The sequence below is a fragment of the Lipotes vexillifer genome, unplaced genomic scaffold (genome assembly GCF_000442215.2).
Source record: "Lipotes vexillifer unplaced genomic scaffold, Lipotes_vexillifer_v1.1 scaffold232, whole genome shotgun sequence".
In the NCBI taxonomy this organism is placed as follows: domain Eukaryota; kingdom Metazoa; phylum Chordata; class Mammalia; order Artiodactyla; family Lipotidae; genus Lipotes; species Lipotes vexillifer.
Genome location: NW_006793997.1, coordinates 1,332,544 through 1,356,691, shown reverse-complemented (window position 1 = coordinate 1,356,691; position 24,148 = coordinate 1,332,544). Strand labels below are relative to the sequence as shown.

Below are 24,148 nucleotides of genomic sequence, written 5' to 3'. Positions count from 1 at the left end.
AACCCAGGAGCCTGCGTGCTCAGTCAGCGTGTGATTAGCATCACAGCCCACCTCCCCCATCCCCAATGCTTCTCAAATCTCAGGTGAACATTGAGGAGAACCAAGCTCCCAGTTTGAATATCTCAGGGATATAGAAATCTCTGGTTGTAACTTACACTTACAAAAGGACATTTGCTTTTCTAACGAACATTTCCTTTAAGAACTGGTTACCTGTACACTTAACAACACATTCTGTTGACTAAAAATGTGGTGCTCACCTTGAGGGCCTTAGCAACAGTGGGAAGGTAAGTGAATAAATCCACTTTCCTTCAAGAGCCTTACCATAAATAGAAAATTAATACCACCCACTATCTCTTTATACACTTCATTCATTCATTCATCCCTTCATTCAGGAAATACCTAATGAGTGCCTACCATGTGTTGTACCAGGTGAGAGGACAAAAATGTCAGTTCTTGCCCTTAAGAGGCACAGATCCTAGCAGAGACAGATCTCTAAATAACAGCACAATACTGGGCAGTGTGCCATATAGGATGCCAATATGAAGTGCTGTGAGAACGGAGAGGTGGCCTGGAAAGTTGCTAAAGCTTTCACAGAGGAAGCGCCGTTTGATCTGTGTCGTGAAGGGTGCTAACAACTACTAATTCCTAACTGCCACTAAGTGCCTCCTGTAGATTAAGTGAATCCTCAAAACAACACGTGCAATTACATAATGTCCCTGTGAGATCTGTACTATTATCTCCACTTCACAAATGAGGGAGCAAACTAAATTCAATCTTAACTCAGTCTCCAAATTTTGCTGTAGGTTAAAAAATCAAAACAAAAAAGTGGTCACTTATAACTTGTCTAAGCTACTAAATTACTTGTGGGGTTTTGGGATCCTGAAACGTTAGGAAGGGTGTGTGGCCTATAGATATTAAGAGCTAGGAGGGCATATAAAGATGGACAGAAATCTCAGAATGGTTGGGTTGGAACTGGGAAAAGGGTAGAAGGGTGGAAATGGAGCGGGAGGGCCATGTATAAATTGCCTCTTGTCATCCTGTGAATTCTGAAATGATAGGACCTCTGCCAGAGGTGGTGCAAAGGCAAGAGTTGAAAGGGGACCTGTGCTGTGGCCAGAGCTAGCACAGGAGTAGCCAAGTTGGCCTGGGGAGTAATCATAGCTGCATGTGGAAGACCAGCATTTCAGAGCATCCAGTGACCAGGAGGAAACCTATGGTGACTGGGTTGAGACTTCCCTGTTCTGGACATCATCAAGCCCCCAGGAGGCTCCAAGGAAGGATCCATACGTTTTGGGGAGAGGGGGAGCAAAGAGATTTAATTTGACATTGAATCTGTTCCCAGGATCCACTACGTATAGATAGTAAGGCCTAATGATAAAATATCCAACTGGAGCTCTTTTTTTTTTTTTTGCGGTATGCGGGCCTCTCACTGTTGTGGCCTCTCCCGTTGCGGAGCACAGGCTCCGGACGCACAGGCCCAGCTGCTCCGTGCCATGTGGGATCCTCCCGGACCGGGGCACGAACCCGCATCCCCTGCATCAGCAGGCGGGCTCCCAACCACTGCGCCACTGGGGAAGCCCTGGGGCTCTATTTTCTTAAAAATTCTACGTGCAGACAAAAGTCACCCACCAATTATTTACTGAGCAGCTCAGGTACTGAATTCTGAGCTAGGCCCTAGGGTACAGAGGTGCCTTGGCAGGCACTCTCTCCTGCATGGCTCCCTGCCTATTCTTCCAACCAGGCCCTCTCACATATCACCTTTGGCCATCAGTTATTCATTGTATCTCCTTTTCCATCTAGGGTGGTGCCTGGATGTTTACTGAATGGATAAATTTAAACCTTTTATTTCATTTTATTCTTAAAGAGCACCTTATAGGCATGTAATGATCACACAGGGTAGTTCATTAATTGGGTACATAAATCCAATCATGTAAACTGGCTAAGCTATAAAGAAAGGACACAAGGAGGGATTCCAGTTTTATTTTTCCCCTTTTACACAAAACAAAGTAGAAGAAATAATACAGGATTAAAACTGCAAAAGTAGTTAATTGGTAGAACACACATACACACAAAAATCTAGGAAGACAAGCTTATTTACAATGAGGAAACACATGTAAATTACGGTAGTTTGTATACGAAACATTAAAAAAAGAAAAGTCAAACATATGCTACATGGGTGCCACTGTTTACAGCAATATTGAAGGAGAGAAAACAACACTTATTTAGGAACAGATATACCACAAGGTCCAGGTTTTACAGCATCAGTGCAATAAATTCACAAAACTATATTACAGCTAGTTAATCAGTTTAAGAATTGTTCCCAAATATGTCACATTTCCAGCCCTCAGAGGTTCATTCCTACAGATTTCAACTACTCCATCTATGGGGACCAAAAGCAGCCAGTGTTACCATAAAATGAGAATCTTGAGGCTTATCTTTAAAGGCTTATTCTGGTCTTGAAAAACTAGTACGATTTTCTACTGAAATGAATCTTGACTAAACACAGGATGAGTTTTGTTCTTTATTGGCTGGTCTTGGAGTGAAGGTCATAGACATGACTCTTAACCTATTATGTACTTTAGTTTCATTTAGCTGAAAATCTGAAATCAAAAGAATGCTAAAAATCCTAAATACCATCTTGCGTAAGCCTGCTACTAAAAAGCACTTAAGGATGTACTAACTTCAAGTTTAAGTGCACGGGAACAAGAGTTCTAAGCCTGTCAGATTACCCATTTGGGAGGGAGGATCAATGCTTCCAACAAATTGCTAAATTCTGCACAAGGGAGAAGCCAACACATACTAGGCCATGGAATTACTTTCATTTTATTCCACGAGGATTCCTCTCCCACGGTATCGAAACAGAATGAGGAATGAATCTTAACTGGTCTCTTCATCAGAAGTGGTAAACTTGGTTTCTGTATTCACGAAGCCAGACAGCTGTTTAAGCAGAGTGTGGAAGCAGACAGTAGAGCCAACTTCCTGTAGGCACAGACCACGATCTCGTATCCAGCTAAAGCAAAGATCAACTTGAACAGTTATCCCAGGCCACTGTTAACTGTACTAAAGGATGAAGTTCACCACTATATTATTTTAAAAGTAAGAGTTCAGTTAACCCTGGGTGAGAAAAACCAAGACAAGTGGTAATGATGAATGAGTTGTCCTTATAAGGCCAGCGGATGACGGCACACCCATGAAGACACTGGGCATAAAGCCTTACTTGGCAAGTCAGAATTTCTACTAACTAAGGGCAGAACGAGGGACAGCAAAGAGCTACATCTGTAACATTTTAGTATCCAGACAGCATAACAGACACTGTCCCCAGTGACAATGTATACACCATTAATCACACTGCATAAAGCAGATGTATTATTCATTTTTCTTTTCTTTTTGTTTGAGAAGCTTGTTTATCTCTCTTTTGGCCATTCCAATGTACTTCGAAATGATTCCATGTTGGTTTAGTCCAGGAAGCAAGAGTAAGAAAGTCACTTAAAATTAAAAACAAAAACAAAACAAAATTACAAAGGCAGCAATTAACTTCCCAAAGATTCTAACATTTTATAGAAGGTAGTTCTATACACACTCTATTACACACTCAAATGGGAGGAAGTAACATGAAATCCATTATTTCCATTGGTATTTATCCCCAGACGCTTCTGCTTCATACCTCCCAACCTCAGATAAGACACACTGCTTATTTTTACCTCTTGCACATTACTTTCTACCTTGGTTATTAGTTCTTTGTCTTAACTTCCGATAAGACTACAAACTGACTGAAAACAAGGACCTGGGATTTAGTCATCTTTCCATACTCACACAGTTCCTTAATCACTGCCTGGAACTCAGGGAGCAGGAACATATTGCTTACTAAATTCCAGTTAGGCTTTACTGGCCAGGATGTGCCTGCAGTTTTTCCTCAAAGACTTACCTATCAGGTAGGTGAGAAGGAGGTTGTGGACTTGCTGTCCCACCCAAGCAACCGCAGCAAGAGAAATGATCATGGTCATGAAGTACTAATAATGAAAATAACAAGAATTTATCAACTCCTAGAAACAGACTAAGAAGCGAAACTTTAGGAGGTTGTTTCAAAGATTGGAAAATAACTCCGTTTTTATTCCCACTTTTCTTTAAAAATATTTAGCATCTATATATTATATAAAACCCATAGAAAACTCCCTAGGTCTCCTTTATAGAATTTACATACATTCTCTCCTAGAATAACTATAATTCTGTATGTAAATTAAGTAGTTTGTAAGTTAACTACTTTTGCAATTAATAACTTCACATAGTAACCTCAAGTGAAGCTAAGAGAAAAGAGAACAAATGCTTCCTAAGTACATGTCTTTTACATTTATTTCAGTAAATAAAAGAGAAACAAAAAATTCACCTCTACAAGAATAAAAAATTGAATGCAAAATGTAATTTTAACTTTTAGTTTAATACAGATATTTATGAATGTACTCAGAGGAGTTAAACCAACAGATAATGATAAACATCAAACTATAACTAAAGCAAAAAGGCTTTACACTACAATGAAGCAAAAATTGACTCAATCTTAAAATGTTGCTTTACTTAAATAAGTCAAAACCAAAAAAGTACCATTTTTGGCTTTTCTTCCTTTAGCGTAAAGAGGCGTTTCCACCAACCCACAGCTCTGCGTCGAGTTTTTACTAGATTGCTGCAAATTTCATGGAATCTCTGCTGTTGCTCAGTGGTCCTAGGAAAAGAATCTTCCCTTTTACTATAGGCAAATCTTAACAGTAAACAGAAATACACCATCCTCTCAAATTTCAGAAACTATCTTCTAAAGAAAATCTAAATAAAAACAACAATGATTCACCATTATCTCATAGAAAAAGTTCTTAAACCATTAAGACTCCTTTTGGGAATTCCCTGGTGGTCCAGTGGTTAGGACTCTGTGCTCTCACTGAAGAGGGCCTGGGTTCAAAACCTGGCCAGAGAACTATATCCCACAAGCTGCTCAGCATAGCAAAAAAGACTCCTTTCATAGCACAGGAATAAGTTTTAACATAAAGACACACGTGTGTGTACAAAGTAATGGCTATCTATGGTTCTAAAGCCAAATTTGGTCAACGATAGTAACAAAAACCTCATGACTACTATGAGCCATGCAGAAATCAGTATGAATTAACTTCTCTATTCCTATATTATTTTGCAGATCCCAATGAATCCTGGGTGGTGACCCATCAGAGTCCTTGAGGAAGATGTGAAGTTTCAACCAAACAGTTATATTTAAGCACTCGTCAGTAAGATAATAACTACTAGCATTCAAAGCACAATACCCTCCACTGGGCTTCATACATTTGAGGCCTAGGCAGCCACAAAGAGCTCAAATCCAAATTCCTTATACATTTAGTCCCATTGAGGGAAAATATAATCACAAACAAAACAGCAGTAAGAATACAAAAAGATCCTTCAAAAAGCCCTTTGTAGTTTATAGTGTATCTTGGGTTCTGATTTTTTAAAGAAATTTCGCCTTTGTACTGTCTTTGCTATACAGACATAATGGCCGCTATAAAAAGCCCTATGCTGGAGATGTGTTGCTTTCTCTCCTCTAGTCCTTGTCCCTATAAATCTGCAGTGACAGATACAGTAGAAGGGCTTCTACTGAGCCTTGGAACTTCTTATAAATAATCAGACCTTGTATGCTGCCCATTAGGCAACAGTGTTCTTCCTTCTTCATAAAGGTCAAAAAACAAAATCGCTCTGTAGGTAAGACTGAGCCACATACTGATTACCACGAAACTTCAAGAGCTTACTTCTGAAAATTTTTCTCCAGGAGTTATGAATTAGCAGATTAGAATGTTATCTGGCTAATAAAGTCAGGGTCTGAGGTCGATTCTGTTAAATTGTTACATTGCATAGTTACAAACTTGCCCCCCAAACAGCAGCACAATGAAAAACAATTCAAAGCACATTTGCTAACACTAACCATTGTGCTATGGCAGAAACATCTTTATTTCAATACAAAAATGCTTAATTATCCCATAACTTAAGCAAACCCTACATTTAAAATTCTTATTTTTATAGAATCATTTTATAATTTGCTATTATCAGGAGAACGAAAAACTACAGGCACAAGTAGACTACCAATCAAATTAAAATAAACAACCAAGGGAGAATAGCAGCTAGGAGAAAAAAATCCATTCCTATATCTAGTTTTGCTCACTATTTGGATCAAAAGAGAAATGCAACATTCCAGAAGGAAGTTAAAAAATACTTTAACAGGATCCACAGCCACTTATCTTGGGAACTCATTCAGAGTGGTATAAATGCAATCAACAACCCACTTATATATACAGCTTGAACATATTCTAAAGCACTTTTGCTAACCTCCACTGCACTACCTCAAGGTCTCAACGTGAAACACAAGATCAATCTTTTTCTTTTTTTTTTTTTTAAGTCTTTATTGAATTTGTCACAATATTGCTTCTGTTTTATGTTTTGGCCAGGAGGCATTAGCTCCCGACCAGGGATCGATCACGCACCCCCTGCACTGGAAGGTGAAGTCTTAACCACTGGACCACCAGGGAAGTCCCAAGATGAATCTTAAAAGTCAAAATATTTCACAGCACCCAGAAGAGTCTGCCTAATAGAAAAGTAGACATTCAATAAATAGTTGCTAAATGAACAGGCAAAAAAAAAAATCTACGTTACTGTTTTCATATTCATTCAAAAGTAATTGGTGAAATTAATATTATAATATCTTAAATATCAATGGAAAAAATGTAAAAGTAGACATACTACTTTTATGGAAAGCCCATTATGAGGTCTGCAATCCTTGATAAAACATTACCTAAAAAAGCCTCACTTCAATAAAAAGGTCTAGGAAGAAAAAAAAGTCAAAATAAATGCTAGAGTATAAAAGAACTATGGAGATATAAGTACTGGAAGTTTGTGATAAGAAATTCTTTACATCAAATGATAAATCTAACCCCTAGCCACCTGATGGTTAAGACAATTCTCTGTGCTTAATTACAACACGCTAGTCATAGCTACCTGGTGCAGTAACTTCTCAGAAATTAGACTGCCACATCATTATGCCACCTACCATTTATTGGAGCCAAAAATTCTAGGCGCTAGAATGGGAACAAGGTAGTCTGCCAAGCACAAAAACATAACAAAACAGGAAACACCCGACAGAACGGATGGATCTAGATAGTAGATAGTCCTGTTTAAAAAAAAAATTAATAAAGGTTAGAAAAACATAGACCTCATTAGTCCTAGCTGAAGATGTTTATTCTCCTAGTCCTCTGGTTCTCAAAGATGTTATTTGCCTTTTTTTATTCTAATTTTCTCACAAGTAGTTTTCTGGAGGCTTCATGACATCACAGCTGTAACGGTTAATGTAAACATGAAGAGCAAAGGCTCTTTGGGGTCCTCAACATTTTTTAGGAGTGTAAAGGGTCCTAAGACCAAAAAGTGTAAGCCACACATTTATTCAACTGCCTTGATTACTGAGTTTACAAAGTACTACAAATTCTGAAAACTAGGCAAACCGCTCTAAGCAAAGGCATTCTTTACAGATTCAGGCACTTCCATAAATGGAACCTGAGCCCTTATGAGTAGTTACAAGCACAATCTACAGAAATTTAATAGCTCACTTACAGAAACACCAAAGAAACCACACCCATGATGGCAGGTGGAAACCAGGCTCTTTCCCATCGGAGGACTTTATCTGCCATCAGCATCACTTCTCCCCATCCTTGCAGCTGCTCTTCCAGATTTGCAGTCTCCGCAGCCTACATATGAGTAACATTTAAAGCGATCATTCTACTAATCTCAACATTTCTGTGGCTCCTAGAGAGTTAAATTCTTCTAAGGCACCAGGTATGTAAAACAGCTCCTACAAATCACTATCTTAAACAAATTAGTTTCTCAGAAAAACGCAATTTTGAAACCAAAGACAGAAATCAATGGGGAAAAAAATATATCATTTAATGGTCACTTTCCAAGTCCAAGCACTGGGCTACTCTTTTACATGCATTATGTAACATAATCCTTATAGACCTCTTAAGATAGGGATAATCAGAGCCATTTTACAATTAAAGAAAGCGAGCTCAGAATGGACTTTCCCAAAGCCATGCACTACTAAGTGGCAGCACCCTGAGTATAAAATTGGATCACTTAAAGTTTCTCATTTCAGGTAGTTACAACTGGTCTGGTGTTTTGTCATTTCATTGATTTAGCCCCCTACTTCTGAATCCATTAGGAAAGCCTCTTCCTGAACAGCATTCAATTTCCAAAATAGCTCTTTGTGCATGAAATCATTTAGATGTTAGCATCATCTGCACAATTAAGGAAAACTACTGTGCTTTTACAAAATTATAAAAGGCATATTAAGCCCAATATATCTCAATAAAATGCTTCTTACACTTATCAGGACATTTTGGTTAGACTTTAAATTTGACCATCAGCTACAAGTAGACTTCTCAGATGAGCTAATGGGGCAAAAAGCCCTTAAGCTGATTTTGGTAGAGAAAAAAAACTTGGAACAGGAAACCCATGTGTCCTTATAACTGTTACCACAGGGAAACATGCAAATGACAGGAGACAGGGCAGCTTAATCTTGATAAAGATGTTATCTGTGCCACACTGACACTTAGGTGACCTCAATGTCTCTGACTTTATATACCGTGCTTAACATAGTTAAATAAGAGATTACCATGTGGCAGAAACTCTGCTGAATATATTATATGCTTATACTTTAATTACTCCTCCCAACCAGCTGAAAGGAAGGTGTCATTACTATCCTCATTTTACAAATGTGGAAACTGAGATACACAGAGGTTTACAGATCTGAATCCAGCAAATCCAAGGCCAAAGGCCTTGTTCTCCTTAAATTAAGTCACACTGCTCTGTGGAAAGAGCAGCCGAGCTCCAGGCCAGGATCTGTTGTTTCAATAGCTGGGTGAACTTGGGCAACGATCAACTCTTAAAAGGAACCTGGCTGGGGCTCACTAGGCTAACCATAGAAAAGCCGGGGGGTGTGCATGTAAGGGGGCAGAGGTCATGCATATCTAAAAACCAATGCAAAATGAAAATCACGCACAATCAAAACTGCCCCGCAAAGTCACTTAATTCGTTAGCACCTGAGCTCTTGGAAAATCAAAAGTCAAAATTAAATTATTTGGTTTCTCTATTCACTGTTGTTCTGGTGGTGAGTAGCATGCCTTTTCCTGGGGAAAGGCAACTGAGAAGATGGACGGATTTCTCTCGTTTTTACCTATATCCTGCGGGGGGACTCGTGCTGAGGTTAAAACTGTCTGCCTGTGATACAACCTTACTGCAGTTCCCTCCGACCCCTGCTTACTCTAAAATCGTCCTGGGACACCCCCCCACCCTCGCCCAGACTTACACGTTCCAGACAAACGCCAGAACCTGCCACTGTCCCTCCAGCTGGATCCTACCTCCAGTTCCCAGCGGCGAGCTTGCAGCCTCCCTGCCGCTTTAAAGCTGTGCCAGCTCTAAAAGAAATTCTCGGCAGCAGCCCTTTGACTCTCCACCCCTGCCCAAGTATTAGAGGAAAAGGGCGAACGGACATCCTGGTTAAGATTAAAGACGGGGAAACCCAGATACAGCTGGGGTCTGGGCCGCAAAAGCGCTCGACGAGCCCCTCGCGGCCCTCTGCCAAGGACTGCACCCCAGGCTGGTCACAGCCCCCCTTCTCCCGCTTCCTCCTCAACCCCTATTCGCGGTGAATGATCACGCGCCCTCCTCGCCCCGTCGTGCACCTTCCCCAGGGGGTGTTAGGAGTCGACACGACTAGTGACCGCCAAGCAGAGGTTACCCAAGAAGCCCAAAGGGCAGACGTCGTCGCCTGCACCTGGGAACGGAGAGGAGGGCCGGGCCCGCGGCGGGTGATAGGAACGAGGCCGCAGCGCACCGAAGTCCGGAGGCCCCGCTCGGTTCCCTCGCGACGAGGAGCTGGTACTCACCAGCAAGTTGGCGCTGCGATTATCTCCTTCCGCCATTGTTCCCGAGGTGCCCCCTCAGCGAGCGCAAAACGCCCCCAAAAGCCAGCCTCCCTCAGAGGCACTCACGACAACCCTAGCGAAAGGGCACGCCCAGCAGGTCGTTTATATAGGCCAGCTGCCTTTCCCGACAGAACCCGCGAAGCTCGCTCCTCATTGGGCAACTCGAGATCACGCTTAAGCGGACCGGACCAACCGCTGCTCAGCGCTTGTCTTGAAACCCAGATCAAAGGAGAGGGAGACTACGCCGGGGCCGAGGGGGCGGGGACACGGAATAACCAATCAGCACCCAGGAGATTGCTACGCCCCGCCCAGGCCTTTCGGAATCGGTCAACTGCCCCTGGCCGGGGCCTGGTATGGCCTTAGTATCCTCAGGGTGGGCCGCCATGGTGGCTCTCGGACTCTTCTGGGGGACCTCAAAGCAGCTAAGGTACCTCTCTGGAATTTAGTCAAGGAAATATGCCACCCAATATCAGGCGGAGGGCAGAGATGGGCATGTGACGCTAAACGCATTGTGATTAAGGAGGCTGGCTGGGATCTTCTTCCCGACCCAGACGGTGGCCTTGACCCTGGCTGTGGCCCTGGTCAGCCCGCCTTTCTTCTAATACCTGCTCTGGCAGCCCTAGCCAGGCCGCTAAGCAGCTTAGACCCAGATATGTGACTCGCGGACTCGTGCCCATCTCAGGAGGTTTTGAGTACAGGTGAAAGGGGCCATTTATGTAGATTTTCTGCGATTTTTCCTTCCCTACCTAATGGGAGTAAGGCCTTAGTTTGGTGGAGGGGCGGGGGCGGCGGAGAGGGTGTGGAAATCTGGGCATAGTTTAAGAACTTGTGAAAAATGCACCGACTTATAAAACTGGCTTATTTTCATGGGTTCTTTGGGGAAATTCTTTGTGGGGCACTTCACTTAAACTACGAGCTCCCCCTCCAAAAAGGAACTGGTTTTGACAGATCCTTTCTTATTAAGGTCATGCTAAGGAAAGATGTAAACCCTCTCATAAGAGTGGAATTTATTGCAATTTAAGAATTAGATGAACTATGTGAGAGAATTCTACATATTTCTCTCCAGGATTTCAAAATGCGTTAACACTTTTCATTACTCAATACAAACAAAATAATGCCAATGTTAACCTGGTTAGATGTCTTTCAGGAAAACTTACCGTAGCTTTTAACTTCCAGCCTTTTACCCTTTTATAGTCATTGATATTATGCCATCGAGTTTATTTTAAAAGCATTCCTTAAATTACTACCGGGTTCATAAGATTTCAGGGAAGACATAAAGAAATGTGAGCCAACACATGCTGCCCCTAAGAAAACCAGGGGGACCGGAGCACTGTGAATTTCATTAAAAGGTGTGAAATTTGCCATGGAAATTTGAAAAGAAATAAAGCATCTGTTCAGGTACAAACAGTTCAGGGGGGTAAAAAAAAAGCCTTTGCAAGGAAAGGGGACTGACTCTTCAATAAAATGCCACTTCAGGGAATGTTGGGGAAAAACAGGTTATGTAGGTAAAATGCAGCCAGTTGGACAGCCCATTTTGGGAGATTTGAAAGTTGTGACCTCTGAGGAGCAGGCCCTCCGCTACCTATTCCAAAGGAAATCAAAAGGTCCCAGTCAGTCGGCAGCCACACAGTGAGTGCATATACGGAGTGCTGAGCGCGAGATCTCGCCACAGGCACAGCAACACCCTCTTCCAAAGGACAGGGTGTGGGGTTATTAGACTTTAAAAACTGCCCCGTGTATTTTGGGAAATCAGTTTTTGCTACAGAATGTGCCTGGTTTTCACCCAAGTTCCCTATGTACAACTTCAGAAGAAAGACTTTTCAACACCAGCTTGTGAAATTGGGATAGGTGAAAAAAAACCTGAAGAAATGGCTTTCAAATAGCATGGGTTCTCCACAGAGTATTTGTTACTCAAGGAACATTTGCCCAGAATGATTTGCAATTTAACAGCCTAGGATCACTTCTATAAGTTCCTTAACTAAGCTTCCAATTGCCCTATTTAAAAAAAAAAAAAATACCCATGCTTAGTGTAGCTTTCTTTTTTTTGGGGGGGTATTACAAAGGCAGGATGTGAACTTTTGAAATATATCAGGTGGCTAAACAGTTAACATAAATCCTAACATAATCTAGCAGCAACAAATGCAATCTGATTTCCAGATATTAAAACAAGCTGGACATTGTTTTCCTTCAGAGCTTTCATACACCAGGGAATATACATGTCAATAATATTCTACAGGAGTTTTTAAAGAAATACAAAATTAAGCTTAATAAATTGTGCCTTAATACTAAGAACTTTCCCATTGAAGTAAAATTTCTACTGCTATTCAAAAATACTACTAGAACAGAGTGTAAAATACATTTTTTAGAATCAAGTTTTTAAACTTTTGTAGGTATTAATAATTAGCCTTGAAAAAAAAGCTCCCCATATTCCCAAATTAAGTTTTCTGGAAACTGCTTCAACAAATTCAGAGCTTAAATCCTACATCTTTTAACACTTTATTTTTTTGAAAAACAGGTATTTCATACAATCTTTGCCATGTTAATGCAAATATGCACAAAGTAGGCCATGTATTTTTGTTTTCCAAAAGTTGCATTATGAACACTTTCAGGAAGCTGGTGTGATTTATTCAACTTTTAACCTTAAATACAATCACAAAATTATAACCATCAGGAGGCATTACAACCTTTTGTACAGAGAAGCCACTCTATTTATACAGTGTTACTAGAACAAGGAAGATTCAGTTCAACTCAATTTGCTCTACATAATAAGGGTAAATTAACAAGTGAAGTGTGATGTTGCCATTGACATCACAGGTGGAAATATAAGGAAAATTTAAACCAAAAAATAATTGACACAGGAACTTCAAACAGGAGCTGAAACTTGGGTCAAAAAAAACAACAAAAAAAGCTGCTTCGAAAGACATAAAAACATTCTGCAAGTCTGCATTTCAGAACAACATTCAATTCCTTAAGTTTATCATCTTCAAAAGCCGAGCTAATTGTATGACACTTTTGCATTAGCACAACAGCTTCCCTAGTAAGCCCAAATTCCCATGGAAAGCAAGAGACTGAATGGTTCATGTTGTACAACTAACTCTTGAACCTATAAAGCTTCTCTCAATTGGAGTCCATTTGCCCTTTTGTAAATAAGAGATGGTGATACTCTTACCCAGGCATAAAAAAAAGCAGGAAAAGTGCAATAAACCCTTCCGGGTTCCTAATACAGTGAATTTCCTTCCCCAGTGTTTGGAAAATTTATAATGCTAGTTCTTCCCCATAGAAGGAATATTTCTAATACAACCCAAATAATGAAAAAATCTGTCACTTCTTTAAGTGACTCTTACCATTAACATAGTCTACCTCCTAGATTTAAGGGGAGGGAGAAAGTCCTAGCTCTAAATTACTGGCATTTTACAATCTCAAGATACAGAATGGAAGGTCATTGGTTTTCATATTTATCTGGTTTTATGTAAAACAAAGGTATTTAAATGTGCTAACAGAAAAGCGTTCACTGATTTTTGATGTATACGAACAGAAGCTAACAAGGCTAATTGTAGATGCTTTCTTTAATATGAAAAGAATTGGGAGAAAAGAAGAACCAGCTTCTTTGATTTTAGTACTGCCAAAACAAGTAAGCCCCCAGAGTAATCACAAATATGTGGAGGAAAATAGGCCAGGAAGACTTTTCAAAGTACTGCCTATATCACCCCAAATTTAAAAGGACCTAAGATTGCACATCAACTCTAATATTTGGCTGCACTTGCATTGCCCTGCTTGGGATTTTTTAATGGCTCTTTCCTTAAATTTCACACATCAGAACAACCACAGTTAAAAACAAAAACAATGCAGATAACATCAAACACTGGACAATATAAAGAACACTACATACTAAGTTCAGGTAATAGAGGCAAGTGTTAAGGGCAGAAGTGATGGAAGTTCTTTGTATTATAAACCCTCACCCTGAACCTGGGGTTTGGGCTCTAAGAAAGCAATTTAGGGAAGCAGATCAAGAGCTTGATTCTCAGTTCTCACACAGAAACCTCACATATCTCAAACTCACAAGTGTCAGACACAAAAGAATCTTAATAACTATCTAGCAAACTATGTGAAGAATTCACGACCAGAAATAATGAAATACTGCAAGACACACCAAAGAAACAGAGTAAAAGAGAAATACAGACAGCACCATAAACTACTAAGCCTCCACAGCTTTACAGATAAATCAACTAAAACTCAGGCAATTCTAGAAAATTAAAGACAGCAAAACACTTAAGATAAACTTCAGTTTCCAAGGGTCATAAGTTATTCTGTACCCCCTGAATCTTAGAGAGGGAAAAAGAGAGAGAGAGAGAGCACAAGAGAGACAGGGGAAGGGGGTGGGGCAGGAGGGAGAGAGAGCAAGAGGAAGGGGAAGGGGAAGGAGAGGGTGAGAGAGAAGGAGGGAGAGAAAGAGAGAAGCAGACCCCTGGTTTTCCACAGGTTATTTTTTGTATCATCAAAAATGCATGACTTCATAACCACAGCACTCTGAACTTTACATTATTTTACAAGATAATCACCAAAATATATCCCTGTCTTCTCAAACTGCTGTATCACCAAGGCCTTTGTACCTCTGATTAAATCTGACTGTTGAGTTCTCTTACAACAGGTCAAAATGATAAGGCTACTTGCCAAATGACTTCCCAGAAGAAGCCAAACTGTACATACTGGGGGTCTTGTTGTCCAGAGTGCAGTGAAGAGCAAGCTTTGAAGTCACCAGTTATTCCTATCTGCCCTACAACCAAACATGTATATGCCACACTATTCTCTGAGGGACCATTTTAAAGTAAAAGTGATGGACAATTTAGCAGAGACACATGTTTTTTATGTAAAGCTGTTTTGTTTTCACTAGGATAAGGTGCCAGGTACCTCTGAAGCCTGAAATTCACAGGCAATAAAATTAACCTATTTCATTTATCTTCTTTACCAAAGAAGAAGCAATTTCTGAATACTACCTATAGGGACAAACTAGTGTGAACTTGTTTTATCACTGTGATAAAAGTTTTTCCTTGTGACAAAGAATGTTGTTGAAAGACTGTTTAATCTTGAGAGAGAGTAGAGGTAATCAAGTGATGAGTGCAATAGCCTCTAGGAAATAAAGCAGTGTGCAAAACACAATATGGCATTATTATTCCAGATAGGTTGTTTTGATTGTGAAAATAAGGTTCAAGATGAATGAAGAAAATAAAATTTGATGCACTAGGTTCCTTAACTTGCTATTAGACACATGGGGGTATTCAAAGATACCACCTTTCTTGTAATACCTGTCAAAGTATTAGAAGAGCACTGATACTGAAATGCATTTTCCCACGAGTATTTAAAGATTATATATTAACGTGGCAATGAGGATACAGGAAAGGCCAGAGCTATGTGGAATTTTTCCTTAATACCTTTCAAGTTTGTGAAGACTGGCAACTAGAAAGTGATCACAGTGCTAATCTCTAAAATGCAGGAAAAATGTACTCAATCCAGATTTTAATCATGTTCTACTCTGTGTTGATACGTGACTTTAGGAATCCTATTCTAGTCTGGATTTTTATTTTGGATCAACAATTGAGCTTACACAGTCAGTCAGTACTGAAATGCAATGCTAAATTTAAGGAAACCTTGATCATGAATTCACTACTGAATAGGAAACTTAAAATTGTGGAAAAAGTAAAGCACTTCACACACTAATAACTGAACTTAGTAAAAGATGTTGGTGGTTCTCACTTTTGCTGATGTTTCATGTATATGTCCTAAAATGCCAGGTAAACTAAAGCACTTTTAATTTACACCTTGTAAATTGTAAATTAAAAGTACCAAATGAGAAAATTGAATTAAAAAAACATTTCACTCTACCTCCACCAGAACATCACTTTATTGTTAATCTGTCATCAACAATGTAAAACTCTAATAGGTACTCTATCCTGGTTTTTAAAAAGGTAAAAGATTACATTGGATTGGCTACTTTCTATGAAAGAAACTACAGCAATCACAGAAGAGGGAAAATTTGAATGACCTCCCAAAAATGTACACTATAAGCGAAGGGGAGTGTACATGAAATCAAATGTCTGTTAGATTCATTACTTGTGAATGCACAGTGACAATTCTGGAAACTGTACATGATAGAATCACAGAAATGACTTAAATAATCAGAATTACATTTTGTATGTGATCACCAGACCTTTAAACAATCCTTGCATTTTCCACGTTACTGGTGGTTTTGGAAAAATTTCTGTTTATCACTCCAAATATAAGTTGTTAACAGCATTGAGATGGAAGAATATGAAGTATAAGGACTGAAATAAAAGTGAATGTGAAAGATGGCTAATCTACTAGATCAAGTAAAGGGGGATGGGCAGATGGTGGGGGCTGGGGAGGAGGAGGATGGGGTGGGTTTTTTCCCTTCATTTCAGAAGTTCTTCCAATGTAGTGTTATCTGTTACATAGCTCTCCTTCTTCAGTCCATTTCTGAAATTCATATCGCATAGCCTTTTTGTACTTACTGGTCAACCCAACCAGTACTGTTGCCAAGCAACAAGTGTTATGCAAGAATCTGAATGCATCAAATCTTCCTTGGCTGTGTCGCGGCCCCAGTTTTCTCTGTTTCTGAGCGGGGTTTGATTTTTCCTGGATTGTACACACAGGGTCAGGTGGAATGGAGTTCCAAATCACTCTGTGCTCCGCGGCATCCCGTTTTCTTTCTGCAGCTAACCTCCTGACACGTTTGCAGCTGTTCTGTGGCAGAAAGACAATCTCCGTGTTCAGGCGGTGAGCTTTCTTTCTTTCACCCTTGACCCTGGGGTTGCAGGCCATGGTGTTGGGCGTATCCCTGAGTGCAGCTGTCCTGCAGGATTCACTTCCTAGCGCACCGAGATTTCCTAGGTTTCCTCAGAATAAGCCCCCAGTTGCATCACCACCGACTGTGGTGTGGCTTTGGATGCCTGAGGCTGAGTTGATTCTGGTGGATGTCTGACCTCGCTTAACCAGACTCATCTACTGTCTTGCCATTCATACCCAGGCTGTCCAACCTTCATACAGCTGAGCCAAGTTATCTAGATTAGTTGCTTCCTTAATGACATAGTCAACCTGTAAAAATAGGCAGGATAGAATTAAAGCCATTTAAAACTTGAAAGAACATGGCTCATATATGAGTTATATGAACTGTTTAGGAGTAAGTTCCCAAATTAATTACCCAAAGATGTGTAGCTGTCATGGTGGGAAGAGAAATTAAGTAATCTGAGCTTCCTTCATAATTCCATAACTTACAAATGTGTGTCTTGGGAAAGTCACAATCCCCTTTGAGCCTTATGAATCCTTAGATGAAAAGAGAGCACCACTGACCCCACAGGCACCCTTGGGATTAAACATGGGAATTCACTGGGCAAATGCTTAGGTGCATTAAAAAGTGCCCAGCAGATTCTCAAACAGATTGGTACTCAGCAAATATCTATTGATTCTTTTTTTTTTTGGGGGGGGGGGGCACACTGTGCAGCATGTGGGATCTTAGTTCCCCAACCAGGGATCCAACCCACGCCCCCTGCAGTGGAAGCACAGACCCTTAACCAATGGACTACCAGGGAAGTCCCCATATCTGTTGATTCTGACTCAGCTAAATTTTCTTTTACAGTAAGAGATATAATCGTTATCTCTATCCAGAGCACCCATCAGGGTCCAATTATATCGTAAATGCTCAATATAAGGCTGCTCAATTGTAACCTACACCAAAAGTTGTATGCAAAGAACTCTATACTTACCCCACTCCTGTGAGCCCCTTAACTTTTTCATATAAAATTTAATAACTATCAGAATAAAAAGCACAATAGCCAAGCATCCTTTAAAAAGATGGACAGAGACCTAAGATGCACAGTCATGAAAGCACACAGCCCATTAACCTACCAAAAATTTTCTGAAGTAAGGATACCCCTGGACCCAGAACACCATCCATGGTTTTTGACAAACTTGACAAACTCTCTCTAAAGAATGAGTCTTAACCAAGAAGAGTTTAAGCTTAGATCCTATACAGAGATGTAACAGTGTTTAAAAAAAAAAAAAAAAGCTTTCCTTGCTGATGTTAAATTTGAATTGTGGATGCCAAACCATTAAAAAAATAGGACATTCACAAGTCTCAAATTTTTACCCCACAGAAGAAAAGGCATATGTGTAATGGAGAATTCAGGAGAACACTACCCTTGACCAAGTGATCTAACTTAACAACAAAGATAGCACAAACACACACATGCACCCTGATGTAAGATTCTAAGAACATATCATTGGCAAAGTATTCTTGCGAAAAATGTTGATTCTGAATCTAATTATGAAGAAAATATCAGACAAATACAAACTGAGACATTCTGCAAACCAAGTGGTCTGGACACATCAAAAATATAAGTGTCATAAAAGAAAGAAAGAAAAGGCTCAGGAACTGTTCTAAACATTAAAGGAGACTAAAAGTAGAACAAGTATATGAAATTCAAGATTAAGCCTTGACTAAATCTTGTATGGGTTGGGGTGGGGTTGGGGTGGTGGTTAAGGAGAGGCAGGCTAAGTAATAAAGGACATTTGAAGATAACTGGAGAAATCTGAATATGGACTCAATGTTGGATAGAAGTCAATGTTAACATCAATGTTAAGTTTCCTGAGTTGATAATTACATAATTACATCATAGCTATATATTATTAAAATGTTTTGGTTAGGAGACAAAGTATTTAGGCATGAAGTGTTAGAATGTCTGCAACTAACTCTCAAATGTGGTTCTGAAAAACTGTGTGTATGAACACACATACACAGAAAGGTAAAGCATCAACAATTGGTCTACCAATTCTAGGTAAAGAGTATACATGAGCATTCCTGTATTTCTATAGGTTTGAAACTTTTCAAAACAAACAGCTATGGGGAAAAGAATTCTTTCTTGAATTTATATATATAATTTTAGAAACACTAATGATAAAATTTCAGAGTAATAACTTCAGACAAACTGACACCCAAGAACACGTTATAGATACTACTTATTTATACATACTATGACACCCAAAATGTCATCCTCATTTCATTCAAAACCTTCACACAGCCCTCTCTAAAATGCAAATTAACTGTCTTCTGTTGGAGGAGAGGGGGTCAAGCCACACCCCAAATTTTTGTTAAAAGAGAACTGGGAAGAAAGGAAAGTGCTAATAGGGTAGAGTCAGAGTCAAACGCTAAATATTTGATAATCCTAGAACTGTGTCACTCAAAATCTTCTGAAGCCAATAAAATCAATTTAAGATCCTTATTTCTTGATATATCACCAAAGGATAGGGGTGAGGGGATCTTTAAACCTATACCGTTTCAGCAGCATTAAAATGTGTAGCTCAAGTTTAAAAAATGGTCACCTGTTCAGCAACTGACATCCTCCTATTCGGATCAACATCTCGGCCCTCTAACTTGGCTTTCACTCTCTTCCACACGCTCACTGCATATGAGTTTCTCTCCTGCACAGCTGTGAAGCAATGGAAACGTGTAAGTCAAACCACCACTTAGTATTAATATTTAAGGTATCCTTATTCTGACTAATTACCTTTTCCAGTTTTAGGGTCTCTGACAGCCTTTTTAGGACTACAAGCAACACTCTTGCCAGTTCCTGGAACAGTGCTTGGTGGAGTATCTGCTGACGTAGCTAGATTTTTCTGAACTAGCTTTCTAGCATTCTGTGACATGACATCAGGCTGAGTCTTCTGGCCAGTGTTGCTCCGGACTGCTATGGAGAGAGAGTTGGTAGCTCAATTTACATGTACACAGAAAATGAAGGAGCAGGGCAGTGCTCTCTCAATCATCAACTACAAATGGACAGCCCTGATACTAGATATGATTTTACAACCTGAAAGTCCTTATCCCTTAAAATAAAAACTCCTCCTAAAACTATAGCCTAAACAGGCTAGATATTCAGATATAAATTGGTACAATGATGCTCACGAGTTTGTTGTGGCATTAAAAAACTACAAATATCTTAACTGTCCAACAATTAATATGGTAAAGTCATAGAATGGCACATTAAATCTTGCCATTAAGTCATTTTTTAAAAGATTACTTAATGATAGGGAAATTATCTATTTAACATTAAGTGGGAAAAGGCAACAAAAGTTGCATTCACAGAATGATCCAACTTGTATATGTGTGTGCATGCATATAGAGAATTCAACAAATACACAGTGGTTTTACCTCTAATTGGAATGGAACTATAGATTTTCCTATAATTATTTTTCTGTATTTTCCTAACAGAATATATTTTATAATCATAAAATAAATTATTTAGAGAGTATCTGAACACACGGTATTTTTACTCTAATAATAAGTACTTTTAAAATTAAGCCAGAATTTGTTCAGTTTGAGATATGACAAGAGTTTATGGAAACCCTTTATTTACTTATTTTAAATAATTAATTTTTTAAAATTGTAGTATAGTTATTTATAATGTTGTGTTAGTTTCTGTTGTACAGCAAAGTGAATCAGTTACACATATACATATATCCACTATTTTTTAGATTTTATTCCCATATAGGTCATTACGGAGTACTGAGTAGAGTTCCCTGTGCTATACAGTAGGTCCCCATTAGTTATCTATTTTGTATATAGCATTATGTATATGTCAATCCCAATCTCCCAATTTATCCTTCCTCCCGCTCTCCCCCTTTCTACATCTGTGACTCAATTTGCTTTGTAAATAGGTTCATTAGGGAAACCCTTTAAAAAGGTGATGACTAGAAACATATTAGACACTCATTAAACATCTTAGCATCTATGTATAGATTATTAACAGGTCAAGATTCAGGTTCTTCTGAAGTAAGGGAGTCTTACCTGCAGCAAAGGATGGCTGGTAAGTAGCAGATGATGTTGGGCTCGAACATTCATTTGTTGCATCGGTGACTAAGGGTGATGCAAAACTCACTAAATTATTATAGACACTGAAATATAAAATAAAATGGCTCATTTATGATATGCTTTAGCAAATAGCTACTTATAAATATGAAAACTGGAAAAAAATTAAATGAATTAAATAAACAAAACTTACTCTACCAGATGTTTTGCTTACATTTTAAATTCAGGCCAGAAGGCATTCTTACCTCTGACTTTGTGTTTTCAGTTCTTTCAAGGTGGGAGTTATTTCCTGGAGCATTTCAACATGTTCTTGACTTCGAACCTGACCCATAGCTTGGACTAATGTAAACAGCACTGTCTGAATGTTGTCTTGCCATGATTTATATTCACCCAAGAACTGCCTAACACTGTTCTCATAGGGAACATCTTCACCATCTGCCAGAGCAGCTTCTTCATCCTAGAATCAGTATGTTAATGATCAAGAAAAAGGGTATTTGCTTCAGTAATTACTCTTAAAACCATCACCTTCTGAATAACAGGTAATAAGTATTTTTCAAATACCAATGTGTTTATAATATGCTTATTACAATTTAACTCCTTTTCTACAGGACTCTTGTTTCCAGCACAAATAAAAACTCCAACTAAAAACAAATCCAGGGGTGGGAGGGAGGGAGACACAAGAGGGAAGAGATATGGGAACATATGTATACATATAACTGATTCACTTTGTTATAAAGCAGAAACTAACACACCATTGTAAAGCAATTATACCCCAATAAAGATGTTTTAAAAAAAAAAAAAAATCCAGGGAATGCCTTGGCGGTCCAGTGGTTAGGACTACACGCTTCCACTGCAGGGGACACGGGTTCGATCCCTAGTGGAGATCCCGCAAGCCACGTGATGTGGGGGGAAAAAAAAAAATCCAAAAAGGAAATGATTTACTGTTTTGTGATGATGAAGTAACGCAGCCTTTTCTGGGGATTCAGTTTCCTTACTATCTAGATTCTGTACGATACTAGAGGGAAGATATTTCATTTATTTTGGAAGCAAGTTATACAAGTTTGGGTAGAGAGGCGGAAGAGAGGTTAGAGATCTAAATACTCTGTGAGACTAGGTTCAAGTTTCAGCTCTACTATGAATTATATGACTTTGGATAAATCAATTTCTCTAAGCCCCGGTTTCTCTGTGAACAAAATCAGAATACTACTTATACTTACCACCTGCTTAAAAAAAAAAAGTTGATGAAAACACAAATTAACTCAGTGACAAACAAACTGGAAATATGACCTGAGAGAAATTAGGGGTTTTTCTCATAAATAAAACTGTTTGTAATTTTATAAAAGGGGGGAGTCATTATGTGTCAGTGGTATTAGTCTTACCTTGGCCATTGCTTTCAGGAGATGTTTGACATCTCCAAGCTGCCGGTTATGACCAGTGAGCACTGTCTTTATATTATCAACCAAATTCTGAATTGTTTCACAGACCGTTTCTATCTGTTGCTCTTTCTCTGTCTGAATTGCTCTCTGAGTAGACATATCCTGGGTCAGTTGTTTGTGTGCTGACAAAAGCCATTCAGAGCTGCCAATAGGATGTTCAAGACTCGTGTCCTAAATAGAATAAGCATTTGTTTGATTTTAAGTATCAGCCAGAATAATATAAGGTTCTTTTCTTCATCATCATCTCAAAAGACATTCATAACTCAAGCCGCAACACAAAGAACCTCAGTTGCTGAGTCATGAATTAATTACCTACAAAACACTACTTGACGATAATAAACAATCAATAAAATACAGACTAAGATTTTTACCTTTTCTGCATAATCATACAGGGCATAAATGTTTAAAGTTTAAAACCTAAGAAAATATATCTGGAATAACAAAGATGATCCATATCCAGGAACCTAAACCCACTGTAAATCACTCTTTCTCACTGTTGTGGCCTCTCCTGTCGTGGAGCACAGGCTCCGGATGCGCAGGCTCAGCGGCCATGGCTCACAGGCCCAGCCGCTCCGCGGCATGTGGGATCTTCCTGGACCGGGGCACAAACCCGTGTCCCCTGCATCGGCAGGCGGACTCTCAACCACTGTGCCACCAGGGAAGCCCTAAATCACTCTTTAAAATGAAACCAGAGTCTCGTAATACATAGTCTAAAGCCTTCCCACAAAGTAGAAATGCCGAATTTATCAACCTGATAATCCAGCATTCATCTTCCACTAGCCCTCTGCCTGCTACCCTACTTTCAGTGCATCTGAGTCATTTGCTACACACTGTCTTTCTCCTCCCCTCCGAACCTCCACAGTACTTCCAGTTTCACTTTTTCATTCACTGTATTATTTGTGTAAATTATATTATTACACAAATATATTATTTGTGTAAATAAGTTCCTTGGGGGCTAAAAGCAAGATTTAATCATCACGGTACCCCTCATAACATCTCATATACAGTACATGCTCAATAAATGTAAACTAGTGAGTGAATGTATTAAATTGATTTTGAGGGCATATAATTGGTCTTATTTTAATCACCCAATCTCTTCACTCCCACCAAGATTCAAGACTTACCACTCTCTGTAATAAACGAAGCTCTAACTCAGAGACCGAACTGTTAAACTGTGATGCAAATGAACACATTTGCTGACATCGTTTGATTAGTTCAAATAATGAGGCATCCAGGTTTAAGGCTTCTGCAGTTCTAGTTCGTAAACTTTCAAAATGAATGATATTGCTGCAGAGGAAAGTGACCTGTGAAGACGAAAAAGAAGAGTGGAACCACCACAATGAGGAAAAAAATTTGCAATTAATGAAAACAAAAAAATACTACCTATTGATTTCCAGAATTCAGGACCAGGTCCTGAAAATGTATGAATGTATGACTCTTGTGGGAAACAGACCTACTCCTTATAAAAGCTAAATAAATGAACATTTTTTGGTTGATGCTGTTAAGACTGAGATGGCCAAAAGCACCTAAGGAGAATCAGGTAAATATTATCTTCTGCATGATTGTTTTTTAACTGAAATTTTACTCCATAATAAGACTGTTATCATATTCAGCTGCAATTTGTTCGTGCTGTGTCTGAATTCCAATCTGAAATGTTCCCCTTCTGCTTCTACTCCTGCCTAACTTTACCACAAAGATCAGAAAACACTAACTGGATATTTGACAATATTAAGCACATCTTTTAAGGTACAACAATAGTATTGTGACTGTGTTCCTAAATAGTTCTCTTTTTTTTAAAAAAATAAATTTATTTATTTATTTTTGGCTGCGTTGGGTCTTCG

The 24,148-nt window shown here is 39.2% G+C and overlaps 2 protein-coding genes across 3 annotated transcripts in view; both read right to left on the bottom strand.

Moving 5' to 3' along the window:
• Nucleotides 1–3,046: 3,046 nt before the first annotated feature.
• ARL6IP1 (ARL6 interacting reticulophagy regulator 1) lies at nucleotides 3,047–10,041 on the bottom strand. The gene is made up of 6 exons (XM_007466934.1): nucleotides 9,957–10,041; nucleotides 7,627–7,760; nucleotides 7,070–7,189; nucleotides 4,597–4,714; nucleotides 3,926–4,010; nucleotides 3,047–3,485 (listed from the first exon to the last, which is right to left on the bottom strand). The coding sequence occupies exons 1-6, from the start codon at nucleotides 9,990–9,992 to the stop codon at nucleotides 3,367–3,369; spliced, it is 612 nt and encodes a 203-aa protein (XP_007466996.1). The 5' UTR covers nucleotides 9,993–10,041; the 3' UTR covers nucleotides 3,047–3,366.
• A 6,276-nt stretch (nucleotides 10,042–16,317) lies between these two features.
• Nucleotides 16,318–24,148, bottom strand: part of SMG1 (SMG1 nonsense mediated mRNA decay associated PI3K related kinase) — a 94,906-nt gene continuing 87,075 nt past the window's right edge. The window contains exons 57-63 of one of the 2 annotated variants that reach the window (XM_007466932.1): nucleotides 23,432–23,611; nucleotides 22,251–22,478; nucleotides 21,117–21,328; nucleotides 20,851–20,957; nucleotides 19,574–19,753; nucleotides 19,389–19,495; nucleotides 16,318–17,105 (exon numbers count right to left, since the gene is read on the bottom strand). In XM_007466932.1, coding sequence (XP_007466994.1) covers nucleotides 17,028–17,105; nucleotides 19,389–19,495; nucleotides 19,574–19,753; nucleotides 20,851–20,957; nucleotides 21,117–21,328; nucleotides 22,251–22,478; nucleotides 23,432–23,611 — 1,092 coding nt within the window. In that variant the 3' untranslated portion in view covers nucleotides 16,318–17,027. The remainder of the gene's footprint in view (nucleotides 17,106–19,388; nucleotides 19,496–19,573; nucleotides 19,754–20,850; nucleotides 20,958–21,116; nucleotides 21,329–22,250; nucleotides 22,479–23,431; nucleotides 23,612–24,148) is intronic. The other variant, XM_007466933.1, reaches the window with a different exon arrangement.

Coding starts and splice junctions, on each gene's coding strand:
- ARL6IP1 (XM_007466934.1), bottom strand. CDS start 9,992: ATGGCGGAAGGAGATAATCGCAGCGCCAACTTGCTG. Junction 7,761..9,956: donor ATCGCAGCGCCAACTTGCTG/GTGAGTACCAGC, acceptor ACTCATATGTAG/GCTGCGGAGACTGCAAATCT. Junction 4,011..4,596: donor AGGAAGAAAAGCCAAAAATG/GTACTTTTTTGG, acceptor TTTCATTATTAG/TACTTCATGACCATGATCAT.